This window comes from Erythranthe guttata, chromosome 11 (genome assembly GCF_056151865.1).
Source record: "Erythranthe guttata isolate IM_541 chromosome 11, IM_541, whole genome shotgun sequence".
Taxonomy (NCBI): Eukaryota; Viridiplantae; Streptophyta; class Magnoliopsida; order Lamiales; family Phrymaceae; genus Erythranthe; species Erythranthe guttata.
The window spans coordinates 293,602-318,054 of record NC_142543.1 but is presented as its reverse complement, the minus strand read 5'-3'; the positions used below and the strand labels follow the sequence as shown (position 1 = coordinate 318,054).

The following is a 24,453-nucleotide window of genomic DNA, read 5'->3' as shown; positions in this document are numbered from 1 at the left end:
ATCCCTAGTTGGGCTAACTTCATTTAATTTGTAGCTTTAATTATTGTTGGGCCATGGGTCCAATGGACTACATATACATGATCAAATGATGACGTGGCTGGAATCGGCGGTTAGAGTTATATATATGTGTGTGTGTGAATTAATTATACATTCTCATGATAATCTATAATTAGGAAGATCAAGGCTTACAAAAAGAGAAAATTAATTAAACAAATTAAACTGAAGCTGTAATTAGTCCTACAGTACTTTCTAATCTTACAACAACCTTGGTCTTTAGTTTGGATTTTTTCTCTCTCTGCTCTAGACATCTACCATTATAAATTAATAAGAAAGCTAATTAATTATTAATATTTTTGGGAAGATATATATATATATATATATATAGGCAGAAAATATGTAGCTAGCTCGCTAGCTAGGGTTTGACTGATCTCACTCTCCGATCGTAGCGGTTAATTATTGGTGGCGGGGGCGGGACAACCAAAGGGAGCTGAGTGCACGGAGGCGGTGGAAGTACTCTCCGATTGCTAGAAAACACCTCGCACTTTGCCTCGTCGTCAGAATTTGGTGCACCCGGTGTAGGGTTTGCTGCCTCAAGTTATCAGCCTGCAGTAAGTACATTAATTAATCAACATATGTTGACACTTGAAGGGTTAATTTCATTAATTACTCCCTTAATTCCACCTACATTAATTCCACCTACTCTCAATTATCATTTGATTGATTGATTTGATTAATTGTGTAATGGTGTTGGTAATTGTTGTACTACAATCGTGTCCATCGACCGATCTGCATGTTCGACACGTTTTATGAGACGACGAGTAAAGACACTACTTGCACCAACCCTGAACAATCCACATGTCTCATAAAACGTGTCGAACATGCAAATCGATCGATGTACACGTACGGTACACCGCCTAATATATATCGACAAAAAAAAAAAACACCTAATATTAACTTCACCTACCAAATAAAACAGTATGAAGAAAAAGCATACATAGAATATGCCAATTTTCTATTATGGAATCAAAATTACTAGTACAGTAACTATATATCCACCAAAGAAATTAACTTATTTCGACTCCGATTTCAAAATAAATAAATAATAAAATATACCTGTCGAACGAAGCCTTCGAGGGTGGAGAGTTTGTTGATGGCAAGAGCCATGTGTGACATATAGTTGTTAATGTTTTGAGGGAAGCAATTTAAGAGAAGTGAATCAGAAATTAGGGTTTCTGATAGAGATTGATTCAGTGCATCAAGTCCATGTGAGAGTGCTTCTTCTGCTTCTTGCGTTGACTGCTGCACTCCATATATTCCCATCATTTGTCCCTCTGTCATCGGCTCTATCTCCCTCATTATTATCTAATTCATTACATACATCATTAATTCATTAATTAGATTAATTAGATTAATTAGACTGCATGCATGCATGCATACGAATTAGGGTTTTGTGTGTGCATGCATGCAGTGAATGAATGAATTAACGTACGTAAGGCAGACCTTGATGAGGTGAGATGGGCGGAAGCCGCCCATCCACATGAAGCAGCGCTCCGCCGGAGACTTCCAAATTCCGGTGAAGATGTGGAAAACGTCGGATTTAGTAATCATGTTCTTTAGCCTCATCATCTGATCGTAGTGGACTAAGCAGTTCTCCACAAACATACGAAGCTCGTTTTCCGGCAACTCTTCCTCCACCGCATTCCTCAGCTCCACCATCACACGGTGGTGCTCCTCCAGCCACCGTGCATACTCCATGTCAAACAATGCAGCATCTAATATGCATAAAATATATATATGTAGCTCATTAATGCATGCATTTTAATTAATTAAAATATAATGAGTGAGAATTAATACCTGAATTTAAGTTGAGAGAAAGGCCTTGATCTCCTGCTAAAACAGCATTTCCTCCCAACATTAATCCCTAAAAATGTATTAAAACATAATAATATAATGATTATATATTTAATTGCACTTATTTAACAGATAATTAAATGAATTAAATTATTTTAATATCACCTGGGACCTAGCTCTATGTATATCTTGTTCCAACTGAGTAAGCCTCAACCTACTCGATTCCAACTGCTGAACATAAGCCTGCAATTTTTTTTACATATTGCAAAGTATTATTTTTCTTCTTCTTGATATTATAATAATTCTACAAAAATAAAATTCAATAAAATAATTCCTTAATTTTAATTTTTTTTCTGGGAGGACATATATAATTAATAATGAAATATACCTTTTTCCTAAGCCTGCTTTTCCTAGCAGCCTCTCTATTCTGAGCAAGCCTCCTCAAAGTCTGCACATCACCAAATTAAACAGAGCTATTAGCTAGGTTTATTCACAAACCAACACACACACACACCCCCGCTTGTGTGTGTGTGTGTGTGTGTGTGAGAGAGAGAGAGAGAGAGAGTAATATATATATATATATATATATACACCTTGGGGTCAGCAGGAGGTGTGTTTGGTCGTCCATCTTGGTCTGAAATTGAGGTTGCCCCTTTTCGGTTTCCTTCACGCTGCCACCCCCAAAGAAAGTAACAATTACAACACAAAGATATAATTAAATTATTAACTTTTAATTGATACAAATCTCTTGAGTTTACAATAATATATATCTTAGTTTCCAATTTGTTAATAAAACAAAAAAATATATATAAATAATAATAATAATAATAATAATAATAATAATAATAATAATAATAATAATAAGTGAAAATAGTATTTAATGTCCTAATAACCTTAACCAGTTTGGGTGGAGCAGGAGGATGATGATTAGTAGGGTTGGATGATAAATCAATGAATGGATCAGCTGATGATCTCTTCGAACCACTGCTACCTGCTGCTGCTGCTGATACTACTACTAATCCAGGACTACTCCCCTAATAATTAATTCATTACAATTATAATTATAATACAACAAATAAAATAGAAAATAAAGAAATAATTATTAAAAAAAAAAAAGAAAAAGGAGATTTGATGGAGAGGTACCTTGGAAGGTGTTGGAGAAGGGTCTACATGCATGGGCTGAGAAGGGAAAATGTTGAGGGTGCACTGTGGTCTCACCCCCCCACTATTCTCTGCACCTAAATATTTTATTTATATTAAAAATAAATTCAATAAATAATTTAATCTACTAACAACAATAATTAAAAAAGCAGCAAATTAAAGAGAAAGTGATATTTGGTTAGTACTGTCAATAATCAGAGTAGAGAATATAATGGAAGTTAGCAAAATCATGTCTTCTGCTGCACAAGTTTGTTACATGTCTGTCCAAACTTTGAGAATCCACACATACATGCATACATCTTTTTATTTCTTTCTTTCTTTTGCAAAGTTAAAAATCTTTTTTTCCAGATGAGAGGATCTGGTCAAACAAAGTACAAATCAGTAAAAAATTAAAAACGAAATTATTTTTTGATCTTCCCCTCCAACATACTTCCCTCATGACCCCCCAAAACAAAAAGAAAAAAAGAATAGAATTAATTTCCCCAAGAATTAATCATAATAATTATTAAGAAACAAAAGTTTCTGTATAGTAGAAGTGAATTGAATTGAAGTAATTAAGAGAAAAATAGAGAGAAGATGGAATAATTACGTCGTTGATCTTGAGGGGAGTGATCTTGGCCGTTGAGATATAGAAAAAGAGCTTCTTCATCTTGATCATACTCACCCAACTCATCTTCATCATCATCATAAGCGCCGCCGCCGCCGCCTGCACCACCATCTTTGCCGCTTCTGCATATATATAAGAAATAAATTAATTAATTATATAAAAATAAGAAATTATTAAGACATCACTTTTAATAAAATTAAAGAAATAATAAAAAGGTGAAAAATGAATGAATGATATGTTACATATTGAAGGAGGTTGCAGAAGCAGGAAAGGGTGGTGACGAAGAGGAAGATGATTGCATCATGCTAGCAAACGATAACATCATCTGATTATTATTATTATTATTATTCATTTGCTGATGATGATTATGCTGATCAAGATGATGTGTATTAGATTGATGATGATGATGCATATTATTATCCTTGTTGTTGATGCTAATTCCTTTTTCCGAATAATTAGCCATCATCACACACAGGATCTGATGATATATATATATATATTCACTCAACTTCCTTTCTTTATTTTATTTATTTAATTAGTCACCACAACAGACTTCACTCTAGCGGCTAATATATATATACATAGAGAGAGAAAGCTCTAGAGAGAGAGAGAGAGAGAGGTGAGTCGTCAGTCGGTTATGGAGTAGTAAATGGAGGTGGGCGGATTTGACGGGAGAATGAGAGAGAGAATTAATTGAATGCAAATGAAGGAAAGGACAAACTCTATTTTAAGGCTTCTCCATTTTTTTCTGCTAAATTACACAACACTTTCTCACTCACATAATTCATTTCTCTTTTTCTATTTTTTTTCCACATAATTAAAATCTCTCTCTCTCTCTCTCTCTCTCTCTCTCTCTCTAAATACATATATGTACGAGGTTAGTTGAATATAAGGCACTCCTTTCCTTTCAATATAACCCTACGTTTACTTTTGACATTTCACTCAAAACATTAACATATATACCCAAACCTAGAATATTACTTTTATTTATTTATTTATATATTTACATATATGTAATTATCTTATTAATAAGAACAAACCTAGCTAGCTATCAGTTATATTTGTGTTAGGGTTTAATCACATGCATAATTAATAGCAAGGGTATGTTTGTTTGAAATAATCAGTTAAACTTTCCAATAATAGACTATTATTCCTCAAATTAATTTTGGTAGAGAATAATTTGTTTTCACAAGAGGATGTTGAAATTCTCCTAAATATGACGTCAATATAGAAACATACAATAGATGTTAGAAATATTGTATACTAACTAAATTTCTTTTTTTCCTCTAATAAATTAAATTTCTAATTATCTTGTTCTTGTTAAGTTTCTGAAGATGTGATTAAAGACAATTAAAGATGGCCAAACAGGGATATTTTTGCATTAATTCGTTAATTAACTACATAATATATATATATACTGATTAATTAAGTTATATGTTGCTTGTTCTCTTCAACCTGCCTCTTTCCAAATAGACTAATTTCTGTTAAATAATTATTAATTATTAAAAAGAAGTTGGAATAATTTGGATTAGGTAAATCAGCGCAACTAACTTCCAATTCACATCAATGTTTTATATCATTTGGATGGTTTAGGGCAAATCTATTTCTTTAATTTTCAACTACTCCTATTGGCCCAATCCATTTTTTGTGCTAAATATATTAAATAAAAACCTAAATTGGATGCAAATACACTGAAAAATTCGAGCTTCAGCTCGAGCTTTTGTCGAACCTATGAGCGGGCTCAACTCATTTAAACTCCTACTCAAAAGTCATTATTGCAACTTATAATTTATAAACATGGCTTGTCTAGCGGTTTTCAAAGGCCTTAATTATATAATTAAAATATATAATTATATAAATTTAATTAATTATGCCGTGAAGAAACAAAACTATGTTTAAGCAACAACTACACATATATACAATGCATCAACTCTCTCTTCGTTTAAACATTTAATTATTTAATTTCCCTAAGTAGTTTGTATAACCCTTTCAATTTAGCTACCTACCTACCATATTATATATACATGTATTCTTAATTACTATATGTATGTTGAGATTAATCTATATTTTGCATGCGGTCAACCATTGACCTACAATACAATAATCATTAGAGTTTTGATCATTTCTCATAGGAAGAACTTATCAAACTTAATGATTTATTTGATTATACATTATTCGGTCAATTTTTATTGATTTATGAGTATTGTATTAGATCTAAACATGAAAGAGAGAAAGGATCATTTGTGATCAAGGGCGGAACCAGAATATAAATATAAGGGGGGCTAACCAAAATTTCGGGGTTCGGGGCAGCGCCCCGAAATTTTTTTTTGGTTCACAAGACATAGCAAAAATAAGTTTAATAAAAAAAGCATATATATATTATAGTTTTATCATATTTTAAGCATGACGAAAAAATCTTAATGTACTGCACTTAAATATTTTGGAGGTTAATGGCATCGTCTCATATTATTTTAAAGAGACACCGATAAAAAAAGTTCCAAAATAAGTAAATATTCATAAATATTATATAAAATAATACAAATTTTAACCATTTTATTAAATATTTTTATATTAAATATGATGTATACAAGTATAATTTATATAAGATTGTGGAGAAGAAAAAAAAAATTAAGGGTTAAGACATATATTTACAAAAACTTTAGAAGGCCAAATGTAATATTCAAAAACTAAAATGCAAAAATAACTAAAAAAAAAATTAATCTTGGGGGGCAACAGCCCCCTGCCCCTTTGAAGTTCCGCCCTTGTTTGTGATGATTCTTTTTGTTAATTTTTTCTTTTAATAAAGAAATTAACAATCACATGTGTGTGTTTCGTAGATTTCACTTTCGTGTAATAGTTTGCAAATTACTGAAGATTACTGAACGGCGGGTTCGACCACTTAAAATACGGGCAAGAGGGAATCGAACTCGAATTATTAGACGATGTACGTATATGTGTATTTATTGATTTGTAGTAATTGCTTTTGGTGTGGATAAAGTTTTATTCTAAAATCAGCAGAAATAGGTAGATGAAATCCTTAAATTTGACTTGAAAACAATGGTCCCAAATGGTTCTTGGGTGTGTGGGCCCCTACAATGGGCTCAAATAGTTGTTTTTTGTTCAAGTGGGGCCCATAGCCCATCTTTTCTCGATTTCTATTTATGGAAAATGGTTGCTTGGTTCAAGCACTTGTATTTTTTGCACAATTTTTAATTCATGCATTAACAATAATGTAGAAAATTATATATATAAGTTGATTTATATGTCTATAGATATAAATTATAATTACTAAAAGTATAATATATAACACAAGAAAATAATATGGTTCGAATACAAAATAATCGATATACACTATTAAAAACTCCATCTTTAAATCCTACGTCGTTCTTGTAAATAACTCGAACGTCTTGTTTCTTCGCCCAACGCCTCTATCTGCACTTTCTTGGACTTTCTCCAACGCCGAAGTACTCTAATCAAACCGGGGGATGACCTCTAGCGATATCTGTACGGCAGATCTGTATGTATCGCTACAACAAAAGTTATAGCATAATACTACTCAACAGAATGCCTTATCAAAGATTCAATTTTTGATGTATAATTTGGACCCAAATTTATCAATAATGATGGCCCAATTTGGTTTGTTTGTGGCCCAATAAAAAGATGATCAAATACAAGACCAAGTACTAATCGAAAATTACTGAAGTAATATGGGAACAAGAACAAGAACTAATAAGGAAAGATGAGAGTTGGAAGAAAAGAATAAACTTTTAGGTTAAGATGAAGAAAGTATTAATTGGACAGCTCAGAGTTTATAGCTAAAGAAGAATAATAAGAGATGGACGAATAAAGTTTAAAAGCATCTTTTTGAGCATGCTTTGTTGTTGGTATGAATGACCCTTCTTCTTTACTGCTTCTGCATTGCATTTTTGCAGCAAAAATGCAATCTTTACGAATATTACATTATTGCTTTTCAATTCCATTTTTTTCTAATTCAAGTTTCTTTTTTTATTTACTATTATTTTATTTTTTTTGGAGATTTTCATAATGAAAATGAAAAATGAAAATCACAATGCTAATATTACCAAAAAGGTGTAAACTTGTTCAAGATTTGGAAATTAGGGCATATAAATAAAATTGGGTGCATTTACAGATTTAGAGTAGTAGTAAACAAATCCCAAAGAATCTCTGTACACAGACTTTCAAGTACCAAAAGAGAAGCTTTGTCATGATAGATGGGGCATTAGAACCAGCTTTAGTGGGAATATTTGAAACCTTTTTCCCCCTCTTTTCCTCCATTAAGTATTATTAATTAATTAAACATCACCATTAGTGGCCAACTTATAATATAAACAAAGCAAATTCTTTTCTACATTACCCTTTCAATCAAACATAAGCTCATTACACACTCTCTTCACATAGTGTTTGTGTTGTGTGCTTTGTTTTGTGAGGTATAAAATTCTCCCATATATTTTGAAAGAAACAAAACCATCAAGAAAATTCCGAGTATGAACCCTCAAGATGACTACAAGATCAAAGAAACGAAGCCGCAGCTCGGCGAGCGGTGGCCGCACGGCGGGGCCCGAGGTGGCTTATGGTGGACCGGCAGTGAGAGGATCACAAGCACCTACGACCTTGTCGAACAGATGTACTATCTCTATGTACGTGTGGTCAAAGCTAAAGACCTTCCCACAAACCCGGTTTCGGGGAGCTGCGATCCTTACGTAGAGGTCAAACTCGGAAACTACAAAGGCAAAACTCAGCGTTTCGAGAAGAAAACGAATCCGGAATGGAAACAAGTTTTCGCATTTTCGAAAGAAAAAATTCAATCTTCGGTTCTTGAAGTTTTTGTAAGAGACAGAGAGATGGTCGGGCGAGATGACTATCTCGGTCGAGTAGTGTTTGATATGAACGAGGTTCCTACGCGGGTCCCGCCAGATAGCCCTTTGGCCCCACAGTGGTACAGGCTGGAGGATCGTAAAGGCGAAAGCAAGCTCAGAGGTGAAGTAATGGTGGCTGTTTGGATGGGTACTCAAGCTGACGAGGCGTTTCCCGAGGCGTGGCATTCTGATGCTGCTTCCGTGCATGGTGAAGGGGTTTTCAGCGTTCGGTCGAAGGTGTACGTTTCGCCTAAACTGTGGTACCTTCGTGTCAACGTGATCGAGGCGCAGGATGTGGAGTCGGAAGACAAAAGTCAACTCCCGCAGGTGTTTGTGAAAGCTCAAGTTGGGAATCAGATACTCAAGACTAAGCTCTGCCCTAATCGGACAACGAATCCGTTTTGGAATGAGGATTTGATTTTTGTAGCGGCCGAGCCTTTTGAGGAGCAATTGGTAATTACGGTTGAAAATAAAATCGCACCGTCGAAAGACGAACTTGTGGGAAGGATAAGTTTGCCTTTGCATGTTTTCGAGAAACGATTGGATCACCGCCCGGTGCACACACGTTGGTTCAACCTCGAGAGGTTCGGATTCGGTGTTCTAGAAGGTGACAGAAGAAAAGAGCTGAAATTTTCGACTAGGGTTCATATTCGAGCATGTCTCGAAGGTGGATATCATGTTCTTGATGAATCCACTATGTATATAAGTGACCAAAGGCCCACAGCTAGGCAGCTGTGGAAGCAGCCAATCGGAATCCTCGAACTCGGAATCTTGAGCGCAAACGGGCTTTTACCGATGAAGATTAAAGACGGGCGAGGGTGCACCGATGCTTACTGTGTGGCGAAGTACGGACAAAAATGGGTTCGGACAAGAACCATAGTCGAAAGCCCGAGCCCGAAATGGAACGAGCAGTATACGTGGGAGGTTTACGATCCGTGCACCGTCATCACTTTAGGTGTCTTCGACAACTGCCACCTAGGCACGCCTGCAAGCGGGCCCGCAAATGACACGAGAATCGGTAAAGTGAGGATTAGGCTCTCGACTTTGGAAACAGACAGGATCTACACGCATTCTTATCCGCTCCTCGTACTTCAACCGTCCGGCCTGAAAAAGACGGGCGAGCTCCAGCTGGCGTTTAGGTTTACGTGTTTGTCTTTAGCACACATGGTGTATCTATACAGCAGGCCTTTGCTGCCGAAGATGCATTACTTGCAGCCATTCACGGTAAGCCAGGTGGACAGCTTGAGGTACCAGTCGATGAATATCGTGGCTTCGAGACTGGCTCGAGCCGAGCCGCCTTTGAGAAAGGAGGTGGTCGAGTACATGCTGGACGTGGATTCGCACATGTGGAGCATGAGGCGAAGCAAAGCGAATTTCTTTCGGATTGTCTCATTGTTTTCGAATTTGATTTCGATGAGTAAATGGCTCGGTGAAGTTTGTCAATGGAGGAATCCGATTACTACTGTATTGGTTCATGTTCTGTTCTGTATACTGATTTGCTACCCGGAGCTGATTTTGCCGACGGTGTTTCTGTACATGTTCTTGATCGGCGTGTGGAATTTTAGGTTAAGGACGAAGATTCCGCCGCATATGGACACGAAGCTGTCATGGGCGGAGGCGGTGCACCCAGACGAACTGGACGAGGAGTTCGATACTTTCCCGACATCGAAAGCGCAGGATGTTGTAAGAATGAGGTATGACCGGTTGAGGAGTGTGGCGGGGAGGATACAGACGGTGGCGGGTGACGTGGCAACGCAGGGAGAGAGGTTTCAGTCGCTGCTGAGCTGGAGGGATCCGAGGGCGAGCAGTATTTTTGTGGGTTTTTGTCTTTTCGCGGCGGTGGCGCTTTACGTGACGCCGTTCAAGATTGTGACGCTTTTGGTGGGGTTGTTTTTGCTCAGGCATCCCAGGTTTAGGAGCAAGATGCCGTCGCCGCCTAGCAGTTTCTTCCGGCGGTTGCCGGCCAGGGCTGATAGCATGCTGTGAAATGTTGGGCCCTCGCCTTTTTCGGCAAAGAGTGAGTCCCTCTCTCTCTCTCTCTCTCTATATATATATATATATATATATATATATATGTATTTTTTTACTTGATGATTTGATCTTGCTGCAAGATGTTTACACACTTAAAATATGATTTCTAGGCTCATTGTTTGGTATTTTCAAAGCCTGTTACATTGGTTATATGTGTAATTCATGGATACCTTAGGGGTTAGATTGTAATTTTCTCCCGAAAAATGACCCTTGAAACTCATTTTTTACCCCTACCTTCACATTCACAGTTCAATAGAACAAGAAACACAAGCCCTGTTTTAACATTTTGAATATGAACTAGGGGTAAAAAAAAAACAGAGGACAGAGATGTAATTTAAAAAAATATAACTCCGACAAGCATTTAATGGTGATGATTTTTAAAAAATACTGGAGCAGTTGATTTTGAAGGAATGTTTGAGAATTAAATAATGAAAAATAGAACATGCTTCTTGATAAAAGCTTTTGGTGCCATGATTCCAGGAATAATGTCATTTCTGCCCCTGTTTTTTTTAATCCTTAGCAAATAAACTATTGTCCACTTGTATTATTACAACTCACACTGTTAAACAAATGCTCCTTCATTTAGTTTTACATTTGAAAAGGATCAAATCTAAACAGCAAATTAAATGGTAATAACACAGATAAAAGACATAACAACTTAGCTTGGCAATTCACGGCCAAGTATCGCGCCCGTCGTAAAAAGCTAACAACTTTTTACCGACATTATTTATACCATTAAAATTCATATTAGATGATTTAATAAAGAAAAAGGGATAGTCCGGATTGAATTAAAACGACCACCAAATCTGTCTCGAACACAAAAACCAACATCCTAAACAAATAAAAGAAAACCTTAAAAACCAACCAAAATATGCAAAAAAAGTTTCAGAGACAATCTTACATAAACGCCACCGGGAAAAAAAAAAACACCTTTGTTTTCCACTCACAGCATACAGTCCGTCCTTGCTGGTAATCTCCTGAAGAAATTGAGCGGCACAGAAGGCAGCTTGTACCGAAACCTAGGATGCCTCAAAACGTAGAACCCCGTCAGAAGCGCCACCACCTGGAAAGGCGTAACATACAGAACAATCGCAGCAATCAAACAGAAGATGACAAACAAAGCCGTGGCCCTTGGGTCCCGCCAGCTCAGCAATGACTGCAGCCTCTCCCCCTGAGTTGCCAGGTCACCAACCACCGTTTGAATCCTGCCAGCAATGCTCCTCAGACGATCGTACCTCATTCGGACAATATCCGCGGGCCTAGAAGTCGGGAAAGTGTCGAACTCCTCGTCCAGCTCATCAGGGTGCGCGTTGTCGGCACAAGAGAGACGCGTGTCCATGTGGGGCGGGTGCCTCGGCCTCCATCTATAGTACCACACGCCAATCAAGAAAAGGTATAAAAATACCGTGGGTAAGATTAGCTCTGGGTACATGACCAATATCAAGAAGAGTATGTGGATAAGCACTGTCGTAATTGGGTTCTTCCAATTGCATATCTGATCGAACCATTTTCCAACCGCAATTAAACCGCTCAAAACACCCATAATCCGAAAGAAGTTAGCTTTGCTTCTCCTCATACTCCACATGTGGGACCCGACGTCGAGCATGAACTCAACCACCTCCTTTCTCAAAGGCGGCTCGGCTCGAGTCAGCCTCAACGAGACTATCTGAGTTGCTTGGTGCCTCAAGCTGTCGAGCTGGCTAACTGTCAATGGATGTATGTAGTGCATTTTCGGAAGCAACGGCTGCGAGTACATATGCATCATGTTCACTAAAGACGAGCACGTAAATCGAACGGCTAAATGAATTTCGCCCATCTTCTTCACACCCGACGGATGCAAAACTAGGAGAGGGTACGAGTGGGTGTAGACACGGTCAGTCTCGAGGGTTGAAAGGCGAATTCGTACTTTACCGATTCTTGCATCTCTTCCATTTTTGTCCCCGCCTTGTGTGTGACAGTTGTCGAATACACCGATGGTTACTACAGTGCATGGATCGAAGACCTCCCACGTGTACTGCTCGTTCCATTTCGGAGAAAAGCTGTCTATGATTGTCCTTGTCCTAACCCATTTCTGTCCGTATTTCGCAACGCAGTAAGCGTCTGTAGTTGCACGCCCGTCTTTCGTTTTCATCGGTGAAAGCCCCTGTGCATTTAATACTCCGAGCTCCAAAACACCAATGCTCGATTTCCACAGCTGCTTTGCTGTCGGTCGTAAATCACTGCTGTAGTGAGTGGATTCATCTAGAACATGGTAGCCACCTTCTAAGCAAATTCGCATGTGAATCTTGCTAGCGAATTTCACTTCCTTCTTCTTTTCGCCCTCGACCATGACGTGTTTTTCAAGGTTGTACCACCTCGTATTAACCGGCTTATGGTCCAATCGCCTGTCCACGTACTGCAAAGGCACACCGCATCTTCCTAGTACTTCGTCTTTATTAGGGGCAACACGGTCTTCGACGCTCAAGATTAGTGGCTCCTCGAACGGCTCTGCAGCAACGAACATCAAATCCTCATTCCACATAGGATTGATGCTCTTGTTCATTGAAACCCTCGTCCGTAAAGCCTGATTTCCAAGAATAGCTTTAACGTAAACTTCCGGAAACCTACTTTTGTCACTCGGCTGCAAATCTTGAGCTTCGATAACATTCACCCTCAAATACCAAAGCTTGGGCGATAGATACACTTTTGAACGTATATTCGAAAGACCGTCAGCCCCACTCACCGCTGCAGCATCAGAATGCCATGCCTCGGGAAACGCCTCGTCAGCTTGTGTACCCATCCAAACAGCCAGCATAAGCTCCCCTTTCGCCTTTTCATTTTTCCGATCCTCCAGCCTGTACCACTGTGGGGCCAGTGGACTGTCTGGAGGGACCCGCTTAGGAACCTCGTTCAAATCGAACACAACCCGTCCGATAAAATCGTCCTTGACAAAATCCTTGTCTTTTATGTTGACTTCGAGAACGGAGGCTTGGATACGGTCCTTGGAGAAGGCGAAGACCTGGTTCCATTCGGGGTTTGACTTTTTCTCGAAATGACGAGTTGTACCCTTGTAGTTTCCGAGCCTGACCTCTACGTAAGGGTCGCAACTACCTGCTACGTCTTTTCCTGGTAAGTCTTTGGCTTTTACGACACGTACGTACAGGTACTGCATTTGCTCGACGAGGTCATAGGTACTCGTGAGCTTGTCTCCAGTGATTTTGCCACCACCAAGGTGGGGTTTGGTCTCCTTTAAGGAGAAGTCTTCATGCGGAGGCCTCTGCATTTTGTTGACTTCTTTCGAACCTACAATTAAGAAAACCCCCAATAGATATTAGCAGAAAAACAAACAGTCAAGTATAAATCAGAGAGAGAAAACTTGGACTTAACAGTATGTACGAACACAAACAGAGCATAACAAAAAAAAAAAAATTTGATCTTGATTATGAATAAATTACCCGATGAAAGAAAACGGTGTAAGCCTGAAATGTCAATTCAAGGCTTCAGATCTGAGTGATTAAAACCTGTGGAATACAAGCGAGAAACGTGAGATCACACAGCAGGAAATAATGATCAGCAGAATTTACAAAAGGATAAAATCGTCACGAGGCAAACATTTGATTCCACACCCGCACAATTCGATCACTAATTCATAGTAATCGAGACACGCAGCAAGACAGAAGCCTAGCTCATACTCTTTACTTACATAAAGAGAAGTCACTAGCAAGACATAAGCAAAGATACATAATAAAGTTTGGGTTCTTAATGTAAAAAAACATCGATACTTAGAATTGTTGGTTGAAGAAATGACCAAACATAGAAGAAAGATTCACATCAAACACAGAGCCTTGCATATAACAACAAATTGGCAAATTGATTTTACAAGGGTAAGAATTCAGACACATAAAAAGGCAAAATTTAGATGTGCTTTATTTCAAGAAATAACCTTATGAAGAAGAACCTGGTAACTCCAAAACATTAGTTCAAAGCTTCAGATCTGAAAACAAAAAACCTGCTGAACAAAAGCGAAAAAAAAAAACATGAGATCATAAGCAACAAGCTTAACAGCTAACAACAAATAAAAGACCAATTTTTTTCTTGCAAGAACATAGGGAACTACAATGTACAAACCCACTAAGAATAGTTTTTAAGTTTTAACAGTAGCGTTATACCAACAAAGGCCATAAAAATGTAGTCTTTTACAGCTCACCTCCTTTAATTAAATAAACACTAACAGGAAAACAAACCCAAAAAAAAAAAAGTAAAGCAGCTTAGATCTTGAATGTTGGTACACCAATATAAAAAAATAAAAATAAAATAAATAAAACAGAAAATCGTACCCAAAAAAACTGAGTTTTTTTTTTTTTGAAGTTTCTCTGTTTTGGGTCAAATAATTGAAGGGGTTTAAATAAAGAAAAGAATAAAGGTAAAAAGAAAGAGATATAGATATGAATATACCTTGAAGGTTCACGATAAGGTTTTTGTTCCTGCAGATAGATTGATACAAACAACTGAGCAAAAGAAGAGAGAGAGAGAGAGAGCCAATATTAAAGTAGAGAGAAGGGTTTTTGTTCTTGTTGCCTTTTTTGAATCAAATTAAAAATAAAATAAAATAAATAAAAAAGCGGAAACACAAACCGGAGAGAGCTAAATCTAAATACAGAGGTGTTTTTTTTTTTTTTTTTGAAAATTCTTTTCTTTCTTCAGAGAAAAAGATTTAAAGGAAAAGGGTGGTGGGGGACACGCAGAGAGATCTGATGAATCTGCTTTATCAATGCACCCAACCCCAACTGTGTGTACTGTGTGTGTGTGTATTTTTTTTTCCTTTTTTTTTTTTTTTGATTAATTTTTTTGTATGTGCAGGAGTATGAATGTATGTACGTATGTATTGTCCTAGTGTGTGTACTGTGTGTGTGTGTGTCTTTTTATTTTTTAATTTTTTTATTACTATATCTTACTACTTGCCTTTACTGTCACTGTGGGACCCAATGTCACGCGTGCCAGGACTTTGGTCGGAGCATTTGCACGTGCCGCCTCCGTGTATCTCGGTCCGATGCTTATCGTGTTTTTTTTTTTTTTTTTGTTTATTACAACTATTTAAGTAATGTGGCACTATATTTTTAGGAAAGGTAGATAATTGATTAAAACAAAAATAGTAGTAAATTATATTGTTTGATTTCAAAATATTGACCTTGAAAATATTACAGATATTTGTAATATATCAATTCATTGATAAAATTTTATGATGGATTCTCATTGCAAAATAAATATGATTAAAATAATCTATTGAGTATGAAATGTAATTTTAAATTTATTACAGCAGTATTAATTGAGTTTTAATAACGTATATTGTATAATATATCCAACTACTAGACAATACTATGTTAAATACATGTTGCAACATGGCATACAACATTTTTTATTTGAGTTATTTAATTAAAAGAAATAAAAAATTATTTAAATATTATTTTATGTGATTATGCGGCATGGAACTTGTGTGCACCCACGGGTGAAGATAGGATCTCCCCTTCACACAGGACAAAAGCGTATGTTGGTGTAGTGTGTTTTTACAGGTGTCGAAAAAGAGGGGATGCTGAGATATATATACGTTCTTCAATATTCTCATGCTTTTCAATTGGACCCCTACTTCACACTCAAGCGTGGAATCCGATGCATGCATACGACGTCGTTTGATTACCAAAATTATGAAAATTTGATTTTCTATTTATTCATGGAAATTTGCAATGCCTATTTGTTACATTGCATAAATAAAAATATATTATTATTTTAATTCCATGTGATATACAAATTACCCAACTTCATGGAATACATATTCTGTTTGTATTGATCTAAACTTTATTAAATGGGCTGGGCCCACTAAGCCCCTTTCAATGTACAACACCTTTTTTCTCTGGTCCCATGCATTGGCCCATCTTTATATATTCTTCCTCCATACTGCACTATATTTTGGTAGGGGTCTTCACTCGGCCCTAAACCGACAAATCTGAGTCGGACCGAAAATTTGGTACGTGTAGATATTCGGTAATTCTTTTTTTGAAATTCTGGTGTTCGGTACGATACGGTATTGATACTTGGTATATCGTATACCGTACCGAATACTGAAATATTTAATATTTTTATTTTATTTTAAATTCTTTAAGGTTATAGAAATTATAAAATATTTTTAGCTCGATAATTTGTTTCATTATTACAAATTAGCCTCTATTGATGATAATTTTTATTTTTATTTTTATTGTTAGGACTGACTATTGAAATTTGAATGTCCAATTCGAGAACTAGTTAAATTAAATACCGAATTAATTTGGTAAAAAAATATACCGAACCGAATAGTTCGATTTGGTAAACTGTACAAATTTTCGAAGTCTTCAAAGTAACTCTAATATATACTAAACAGTGTATATAGTTTTTAATTAAAAGTATAAATTGATTAGTATTTATTAGAGTTACATAATTATGTTTTAAATTTTGTAATAAGCAAACAAACTCATGAAAATTGGATCCTAAATATAGGCTGAAGCATTTAAAACCATATATTGCAAATTGTTTGAGAGATTGAAAAACATTCATTGCAATAAATAATAGGTTCATTTATAATTATTTATCCATAAAATAAGGTTTAATAAGTTATTAACCCATACATACTATAATTAGATTTTTCTCCATTTTTAATACTCCAAAAAAATTCAATTCTGCCCAAAACTACACTCGCTTCGATCAAATTCCATTTCTGCTCCGTAGATCCACGCGCCGCTGCAATGACAGATCCCACCGCCGCCGAACAACCATCGGAACCACCGCCATCCACTCCCACCCCCACCCCCACCCCCGCGGCACCGACCTACCACCTCTACCCTCGCCGCGAGCCATTCGAGCACGGCCTTCTCCCCATCCCCAAACTCATCTTCTCCGATGGTGCACAAACTCTATCCCAGCTCAAATCTTCGATCCTCTCATCCAATTCCACTCACAGGCTCACCCCAGAAACCCTAGCCCCATTCATTCAATTATCCGTTGAACATGCGCGGCTTCTGATCGAAACAATATCATCAGTTTTGCACGACGATTCTGATCCATTAGTGAAGGCTGGTGCTCCGAAGGAGATCGATGAAATTGGGGTCAATGTATTTGATTTGCTTATCTTTCTTTATATACAGAGTTATAAGAGGTTGCTGCCGAAAGGGCACAAGGACTCTGCTGCTGTTGCTGATGTTTGGCCCTCAACATCTGCCTTTGATGGATTTTTATCTGCACTTTCACCGTTGCAGGTGATTCAAATTACTATTTTTTTTGTTTTAATTGATTTTTTGGGGGGTTTGTATGGAAATGTTGGATGTTTTTTTCTTCTTATTTTACGTGATCGGTATTATATGGTGAGTTATGTAGTACACATGGAGGTGCAATTTTGATTATAATGCATATGTAAGATATCTTTCAAAGAGCACTTTATATTTATTAAATTACGAGAATCCTGTAACGTAATTTTCGGATCATGTATAAGAATATTTGTTCCATTTACCGGCAACTTTTTTATGTGAATTTGTTTCCGGTTTGAGACTACTGCTTTGGTTTAGATCATTTAAACAACGGATATCTTAATTGTCTGAATTGTAGCTTAGTGAATGCGACTGTTGTCAATAGGTGGTAGATATAATATGATCTTTGCCAAATAAGAATTGTTCTATCTGTTGCAGTTGGTGCGGAGCAACAGTCGTAGGTTTATGCCATCTCAAGCTGACGAAGAGGCTCATCAGCTATCTTATTTACAGAAGCACATGGCCAACATTCTTTCCCTCTTGGCTGACTCCACAGAAGGTGGAGATGATGATTCCCTGGTATGTAAGCTTTTGTTGGCTTATTCTGCTTTTATTGTCGTAGGATGGTTTTTTTTTTAATTAAATAGGAGGTCAAATTTCATGCGATCTTAGGTTGTTGCTCTTGAGGGTGTTGAATTTCCAATGTTTATTGTGTCAGTCGATACTGTAGTTTAAGCTTCAAATGCTGCTTTTCCTTGAGCTTTGGAAACGGAGTTGTTCTGAGCTTGTCTTTCCTGCCAGGTTTTATCCGTGGATAAATTCGAGCATCTTGGGTTTCTGATCTATTTTGGGGAAAAGGGATCTGCTAAGATTTCCTTGAGCCAGAATGCTCCATTTTTCGCGAATTCAGATCCTGACATGCCTGCTGCTCCTGTTCCTGCATCACAAATTCTTGATTGGCTTCTCCAAAATATCTCGTCTACCCTGGAACATATTGCTGATAGAGTTTCTCTGAAAGAAAGTGGGCCCAGTAGTTCTCCTGACCCGGATGTTCAAATGGCTGATGTTGGAACAGGTTCATTGAAACCTTCAGTTAGTCATAGAGGTCCAAGTTTCATTGAGGGAATTTCCAAATCGTCATATGTGAAACAAGCATCTGATCTTAAGGGTACCTCTGTAAAGGTGGGCATCTTTTATTTTGCGAGTGGTTTGTCCTTTCCTATCTTACTTTTAACTTTTTTGACACTGTTAACATTATTTTCATTGATTTGTTTTGTTTTGTGAATCTCACAAGTTCTTGTCTTCCTTGTATCTTGCTTCCTTTATTTGTTTGCTCAGGTTGTAAACTGCCATGAATCAGTAATTTACATTTTGGCGCCACTGAGATATGCAACAATCTATGGATGCTCTGATGCAACTATTGTCATTGGAGCTGTTGGCAAGGTAGTGATGTGGTCAAAATTAGTAACACGATTCAATTCCTTAGTATGTAAATGCATTAAATTTGTGCTATTAGAGTAATAGAAGTGGTTCTTATCCATGCCTAAAGAATTCTCTTACAGGCTATTAGGGTCGAACACTGTGAACGCGTTCATCTGATCACTGCAGCCAGACGTATATGCATAGCTAACTGTCGTGAATGTGTATTCTTCTTGGGTGTTAACCAGCAACCTCTCATTGTTGGTGATAATCATAAATTGCAGGTCAGTATCGTTATACTTTCAATACTTGCTTACATGTATCATTCTAACAGTACCTCATATGATTAATAGTTGTACGGGTTATTTATTTGGTTATTATGACTTATGAATGGCCATATTGGACTTACAAATGTGTCGAATGTTGAACAAAATCCCGTGTCTGATTTTTTAACCTTCCTAAATGAGCTGTTGGAGCTGTCTTTCCCCGAGATTGGCAATTAGAATTTCCATTTTCACTTTTGAATTTAAATATTAATAGGTGGCTCCATTTAATACTTATTACTCGCAATTGGAAGAGCACATGAGTCAAGTTGGTGTTGATCCTAACATCAACAGGTGGGATGAACCCGTGGCACTAGGCTTGCTCGATCCGCATGATTCGTTATCCCATCCAGCTGGCGTTTCAGATGTCCAAGCAGAATCTGCTAGTCGCGTAGACCCAGATCAGTTTACCAATTTTGTGGTACGAGCTTTATTGGAACCATCTAGATGGTGAAATTTCTCAAATGCATTGTTTATTACATGTGCAATACTGATTTTTTTCAGTTTCTGCATAATGAGGTTCTTTTGGGCTCTACTGATCTTGGCTCGTTTCATGTTTATGGAAATCTCTGGCACATACTAATATTCATTTCTAATCATGCTCAGATTCCAAATTGGTTGGAAATTGAAAATGCTGGTCCCACTAAAGATAACCCCTTCCCTTTACCTGATGCCTACCTTGCATCACAGCAGAAAAATGTATGTTTGAGAGCTATCTGCGCTGGGCCTTTTTATGGGTTTGATCTCTTAAGTCATGTTTCAAATGGTTTGGTTGATTGTATTTTTTTTTTTTTTGAAATTTCAGATCAAAAGCTTGGCGGAAGTTAAGCAGATTTTGAGGGAAACTCAACTTGAAGAGAACCGGAAACGAGAATTATCAAGTGCTCTCCATGCATGTTTTAAAGATTGGTTATATGGTAATTTGTGTTACTTGAGAAATTTTTATTTCATATGTATGTGATATATGTAGATGTAGAGAAATCTCAACCCCTTTCCGTATAATGCTGATATTTCCGAGTGCAGTTCTCTCTGCAAGATTAACCATATATGCATGCAGTTCATTGCGTCGAAAATGAATAGATTTTACTTGTTATAGAGCTTGGAATCTAGTTCTCTTACGTGGTGGTGGTTAAGTTAGCCTCTTTACTTGCCATACGATGAAAATTGGTGCTGTACATAATTGCTATTTAAGTTTCTTTGATAACTCTCTTTTCTTCCTTTAGTAACAATGAAACGTATATAGATGTGCGTATTACATTGAAGAACATTAGCAAAAACGAACGTATTTTAACTTGCTATGTTTCAATGAATGGACAGCATCAGGCAATATCCGGCAGCTGTACTGCTTACAGGGTGAATAAGTGACGGAGCAGAAAAAATGATGAATGGAGACAATGTTTTTTAAGGTTTCTCTCTATTTAGTACTCGGCCATTTGAGGCTCCTCTTGCTGTTTTTTCATGATGCCAGAGGCTGCTGGGATTTCGATGCTGTCTTAGTTTACTGTTTCGTGTGTGTTGATAAGTTTTGAACCTCAGTGAAATTTGCAATAAAACAGGAATATGCTTGTTACACTTTTTCGTTCTTCCAATTTGTGAATTAATTATTTTGTAATTCCAGGAATAATGTTTTATTTTGCTAATGGTGCATTTCTTTCTTGTTCCGAAAATACGAGGTTGAAATTTCCAGGGCATTTAATTCCCATGAAAGACTACTCGAAGTTTAGTTTAATTCCACAGATAAACAAAAGAAAGAGAAACAAAGAACAGACAAGATCCCAGAAAGTGTAGCCAATTCAAAGTGACCAGTTCATATGCTGGAGAGAAGCAGCATCATATCCAGTGGGGCCCTCGAGCCCGTGATATTGTCCCTCGCTGAGTTGACTCAGCCCGAGTTCATGCCTGCTATACTGAGCTTGCATATGATGAGGAGGAGCCATTTCATGAAAGGTGGTTGCGGCGGTGGTGGTGATGCTATTATTAGCAGCAGCTTCATGGTGGTGGTGGTGGTGGTGGTTGGCCGCCTTCAAACCCCACGAAAATTGAGCGGCGGCCGCTGCGGAGGTGGTGGTGGTGTCTAAGGAGGGCTGAAGCAGCAGGGTTTGGTTTGTTGATTCCCAGGTAGGAATGGACTGTTTTGACAGAAGAGAGAGAGCACTTTTACTTGTGGATGAGCTTTCTGGACAAGGAGATGTTATTACAGCTCCACCACAATAACTGTGCCTGGTTGTATTATTTCTGGTATTAGTTGAATCTTCTAGAAGATCGTCGTCATCATCGTCTTCGTCATCTTGCTCGTATTTTAAGGCGGAGATAGTATTATTATTATTCGGCCATGAATCTTCTCTTCTGGTAAAGTCCATCACAAGTCCTCCTGTTTTGCTCTGATTATCTGCATGCAATTCAATTTTACAGACAAATACACACAACATATACATACATATATCATCTTATCTTATATGTAATAAATTATAAAATGTTTCATAAGCAGAAACAAAATATATTATTATGCTAACCGAAGGTGGGTGGTGAAAGGGTTGTTGTGTAAGAGGAAGACATAAAAGGTCCCGGTGGTGGCGGCGGCTTCCTCCTCCGCTCGTTGTGCCCGGCAAGGCGGCGGCGGCAGCTCCGTTTTCCTTGGTCAAATTCCGGTAATTGATGGAACCTGGTCAACATTTAATTAATGTAATGGTGTCATTTTCAGGTCCAACAAAACAGCATTGATTACATTATCTTGATTCACATAAAGAAACACAATCCAAAGACCCCCCAAGTCAATATCATCATCAACATTAAAGAAAACAACAGGAAACTCATTCTTAATTAATGACACAATTATTCTAACACAAACATGATAAAAAAGAGTAATTAGTAATTAATTAATTAAATGGGGAGTAATTAAGAAGGGGGGAAGAGAGAGAGAAAGACCTGCTGCACTGCTGGCAAAACCTTTGGTGAAGGCCAGCAACAATGACTCTAGAAGACTTTGAATGTATACCACACACTTTGTGCCTGCAATAGTATGCCTTTGTACCACTCAGATCTATATTACACCCCTCCACCTGGCACCGCGGCGGCTGTCCGCCCTCCACACTACTCCTCCCTTTCTTCGCCGGTGACCTCGGCAATCTTCCACCACCGCCGCTGCTTCTGGGCCGCAGTACTCCAGAACCCACACCACCGCCACCTTGGAAGTAGATTTTCTTCCCGAAATTCAACCCATTTAGTGAGTGCGAGTGTGAGTGATCTGCCGCCCTACCACCGCCACCTGATGCTGAAGAAGATGAACCCTTTTCCATTCTTGATATATATAAATGTGTGACTGTGTGTATCTTAGCTAGAAGAAGAACCCAGTGATGATGAAGCTTCTTCGTGAATCAGCGCACATGCAACATTTAAGCAAATCAAAGATCAATTTTTTAACCGCAGGAAAATAAATTTGAACACTTTAATTCATTCATGGGAAATTTTGTATGGAGGGTTTCAAGTGGAATTTGGGTACATATATATGTAAAAAAAAACGTTCTTGTTTTTTGCAATTCTTGATATGCTGATATATATATATATATCGAAGTATGTGTGTGTGTGTGTGTGTGTGTGGTGGGAGAGTGATGGTGTGGAAAGTAGAGAGAGAAATTATCAAAAAAAAAAAAGAAGGTAGAAAGAGAGAGAGAGAGAGAGAGAGAAAGACCTGACAAATGAGGGCCCCAAATAATGCCAGGCTGCTTGGGTTCTGTGCAGAGAGAGAGACGAAGAAGTCGGTCAACTTAATTTTTTTGTTTGCTTTTTCGGACTTTTCATTACACACTTGTGTCTATTTCTCTCTCTCTCTCTAGAAATTCAAAACTGGCAATTCTCCCATAGCAGATGTTGCCAATTGTTCTGTATTTTTTTTAAAGTAAAATTCTCTACTAGCTAAAAATTCAAGAAAGTAAAAATCTTCCACAAAAATACTTTATTACAATTAATATTAAAAATAATAGAAATCATTTTGAAATAGATATATTGGTTGATGAAATAAAACCTGCAAGATAGATAGGGGCTTATGATAAGGTTTATGGTCTGGTTTGGTCCATACCTCATTCAATTTTTTTGGCAAAAGGACTCTGTCAGAACTCATTTTTTATTTCTTTATTTATTTATTTATATTTACCACCACAAAAACAAATAAAATGTGACAAGGGGACCCCTTACTCAAATTGGTCCACCCCAAGAATTATGGATCTAAATTATTGTTCCAGTTAAGGACTTTTTTTCTTTTTCTTGGCCATCTTCTTCTCCATCAACTGTCACTGTTCATGGCTTCTTGTGAACTTGTGTTGTGTGTGTTTTGTGTGTGTGTGACACTTGACTCTAACATATATATTGATGAATTTAAATATATATCCACCAATATTCAAATCAATCATTGTGTATAAGTACTTTTAATACTCACCTAATTTCATAGAGGTACATGATTTGTTCAGGTGTTCCAAACTTTTATGATTTATTAAAGTTGTCAAATCTAATCATCTGTCACCGAACCATTCTCGACACTTTAAGCTCTCCCGATCGAAAGAAGCTTAACCAAATTTAACCGTTGATGCGGATATTTTAAAATTTAATGAAGGTCTAATTCAACGAGAGTCTTACATCCCCGGAAGCAGTACACTCCGATCCAATTCACTAGATCTAGAGATTACAAATCAATACATACATGATGTAAAGATCAATATTTACGAGCTCAAAACCAGCTGATAATCTGCCAGGAAAATAACCCCTCGCTCGTTTTGTAGCTCAAGAAGGAGGTTTCTATATATAGTACGTCAAGGCACGTGATCCCATGTACACTACATATCCACCTGACATGTATTCCTCACGTGCACAACAGCATATGCATAATCCATGCACTTTAACCTCTAGTAAATTAGGCGTTAATCCAACAATTATAACCACAA

The 24,453-nt window shown here is 37.3% G+C and overlaps 5 protein-coding genes across 24 annotated transcripts; 2 read left to right on the top strand and 3 right to left on the bottom strand.

Annotated features, from left to right (window-relative positions):
* Positions 1–185: 185 nt before the first annotated feature.
* On the bottom strand, positions 186–4,153 carry LOC105976538 (bZIP transcription factor TGA10). 2 transcript variants are annotated; one of them, XM_013001774.2, is made up of 11 exons: positions 3,862–4,153; positions 3,602–3,741; positions 2,995–3,089; positions 2,745–2,885; positions 2,445–2,522; positions 2,240–2,299; positions 2,017–2,094; positions 1,855–1,921; positions 1,501–1,772; positions 1,114–1,362; positions 186–603 (listed from the first exon to the last, which is right to left on the bottom strand). In XM_013001774.2, the coding sequence occupies exons 1-11, from the start codon at positions 4,083–4,085 to the stop codon at positions 454–456; spliced, it is 1,554 nt and encodes a 517-aa protein (XP_012857228.2). In that variant the 5' UTR covers positions 4,086–4,153; the 3' UTR covers positions 186–453. The 2 variants fall into 2 exon arrangements, with proteins under 2 accessions (XP_012857228.2, XP_088681149.1); XM_088825023.1 differs by having other exon boundaries at positions 302–603; positions 2,995–3,083; positions 3,862–3,976.
* Positions 4,154–7,986: 3,833 nt separating this feature from the next.
* FTIP1 (C2 calcium/lipid-binding plant phosphoribosyltransferase family protein) lies at positions 7,987–10,708 on the top strand. The gene has a single exon (XM_013001846.2). The coding sequence runs from the start codon at positions 8,125–8,127 to the stop codon at positions 10,480–10,482; it is 2,358 nt and encodes a 785-aa protein (XP_012857300.1). The 5' UTR covers positions 7,987–8,124; the 3' UTR covers positions 10,483–10,708.
* A 545-nt stretch (positions 10,709–11,253) lies between these two features.
* LOC105976601 (FT-interacting protein 3) lies at positions 11,254–15,890 on the bottom strand. 19 transcript variants are annotated; one of them, XM_088825010.1, is made up of 6 exons: positions 15,142–15,360; positions 14,962–14,990; positions 14,676–14,733; positions 14,450–14,518; positions 13,962–14,027; positions 11,254–13,809 (listed from the first exon to the last, which is right to left on the bottom strand). In XM_088825010.1, the coding sequence occupies exon 6, from the start codon at positions 13,787–13,789 to the stop codon at positions 11,471–11,473; it is 2,319 nt and encodes a 772-aa protein (XP_088681136.1). In that variant the 5' UTR covers positions 13,790–13,809; positions 13,962–14,027; positions 14,450–14,518; positions 14,676–14,733; positions 14,962–14,990; positions 15,142–15,360; the 3' UTR covers positions 11,254–11,470. The 19 variants fall into 19 exon arrangements, with proteins under 19 accessions (XP_088681136.1, XP_088681134.1, XP_088681137.1 ...); XM_088825008.1 differs by lacking the exons at positions 14,676–14,733; positions 15,142–15,360 and adding an exon at positions 15,469–15,890 and having other exon boundaries at positions 14,450–14,515; XM_088825011.1 differs by lacking the exons at positions 14,676–14,733; positions 15,142–15,360 and adding an exon at positions 15,469–15,788.
* A 1,142-nt stretch (positions 15,891–17,032) lies between these two features.
* Positions 17,033–21,186, top strand: LOC105976572 (uncharacterized). Its single transcript, XM_013001810.2, has 9 exons — positions 17,033–17,789; positions 18,216–18,356; positions 18,579–18,959; positions 19,116–19,220; positions 19,340–19,480; positions 19,737–19,940; positions 20,126–20,218; positions 20,325–20,436; positions 20,837–21,186. The coding sequence occupies exons 1-9, from the start codon at positions 17,280–17,282 to the stop codon at positions 20,878–20,880; spliced, it is 1,731 nt and encodes a 576-aa protein (XP_012857264.1). The 5' UTR covers positions 17,033–17,279; the 3' UTR covers positions 20,881–21,186.
* Positions 21,187–21,193: 7 nt separating this feature from the next.
* LOC105976573 (uncharacterized) lies at positions 21,194–23,495 on the bottom strand. The gene is made up of 3 exons (XM_013001811.2): positions 22,445–23,495; positions 22,033–22,181; positions 21,194–21,908 (listed from the first exon to the last, which is right to left on the bottom strand). The coding sequence occupies exons 1-3, from the start codon at positions 22,813–22,815 to the stop codon at positions 21,313–21,315; spliced, it is 1,116 nt and encodes a 371-aa protein (XP_012857265.1). The 5' UTR covers positions 22,816–23,495; the 3' UTR covers positions 21,194–21,312.
* Between the last annotated feature and the right edge of the window lie 958 nt (positions 23,496–24,453).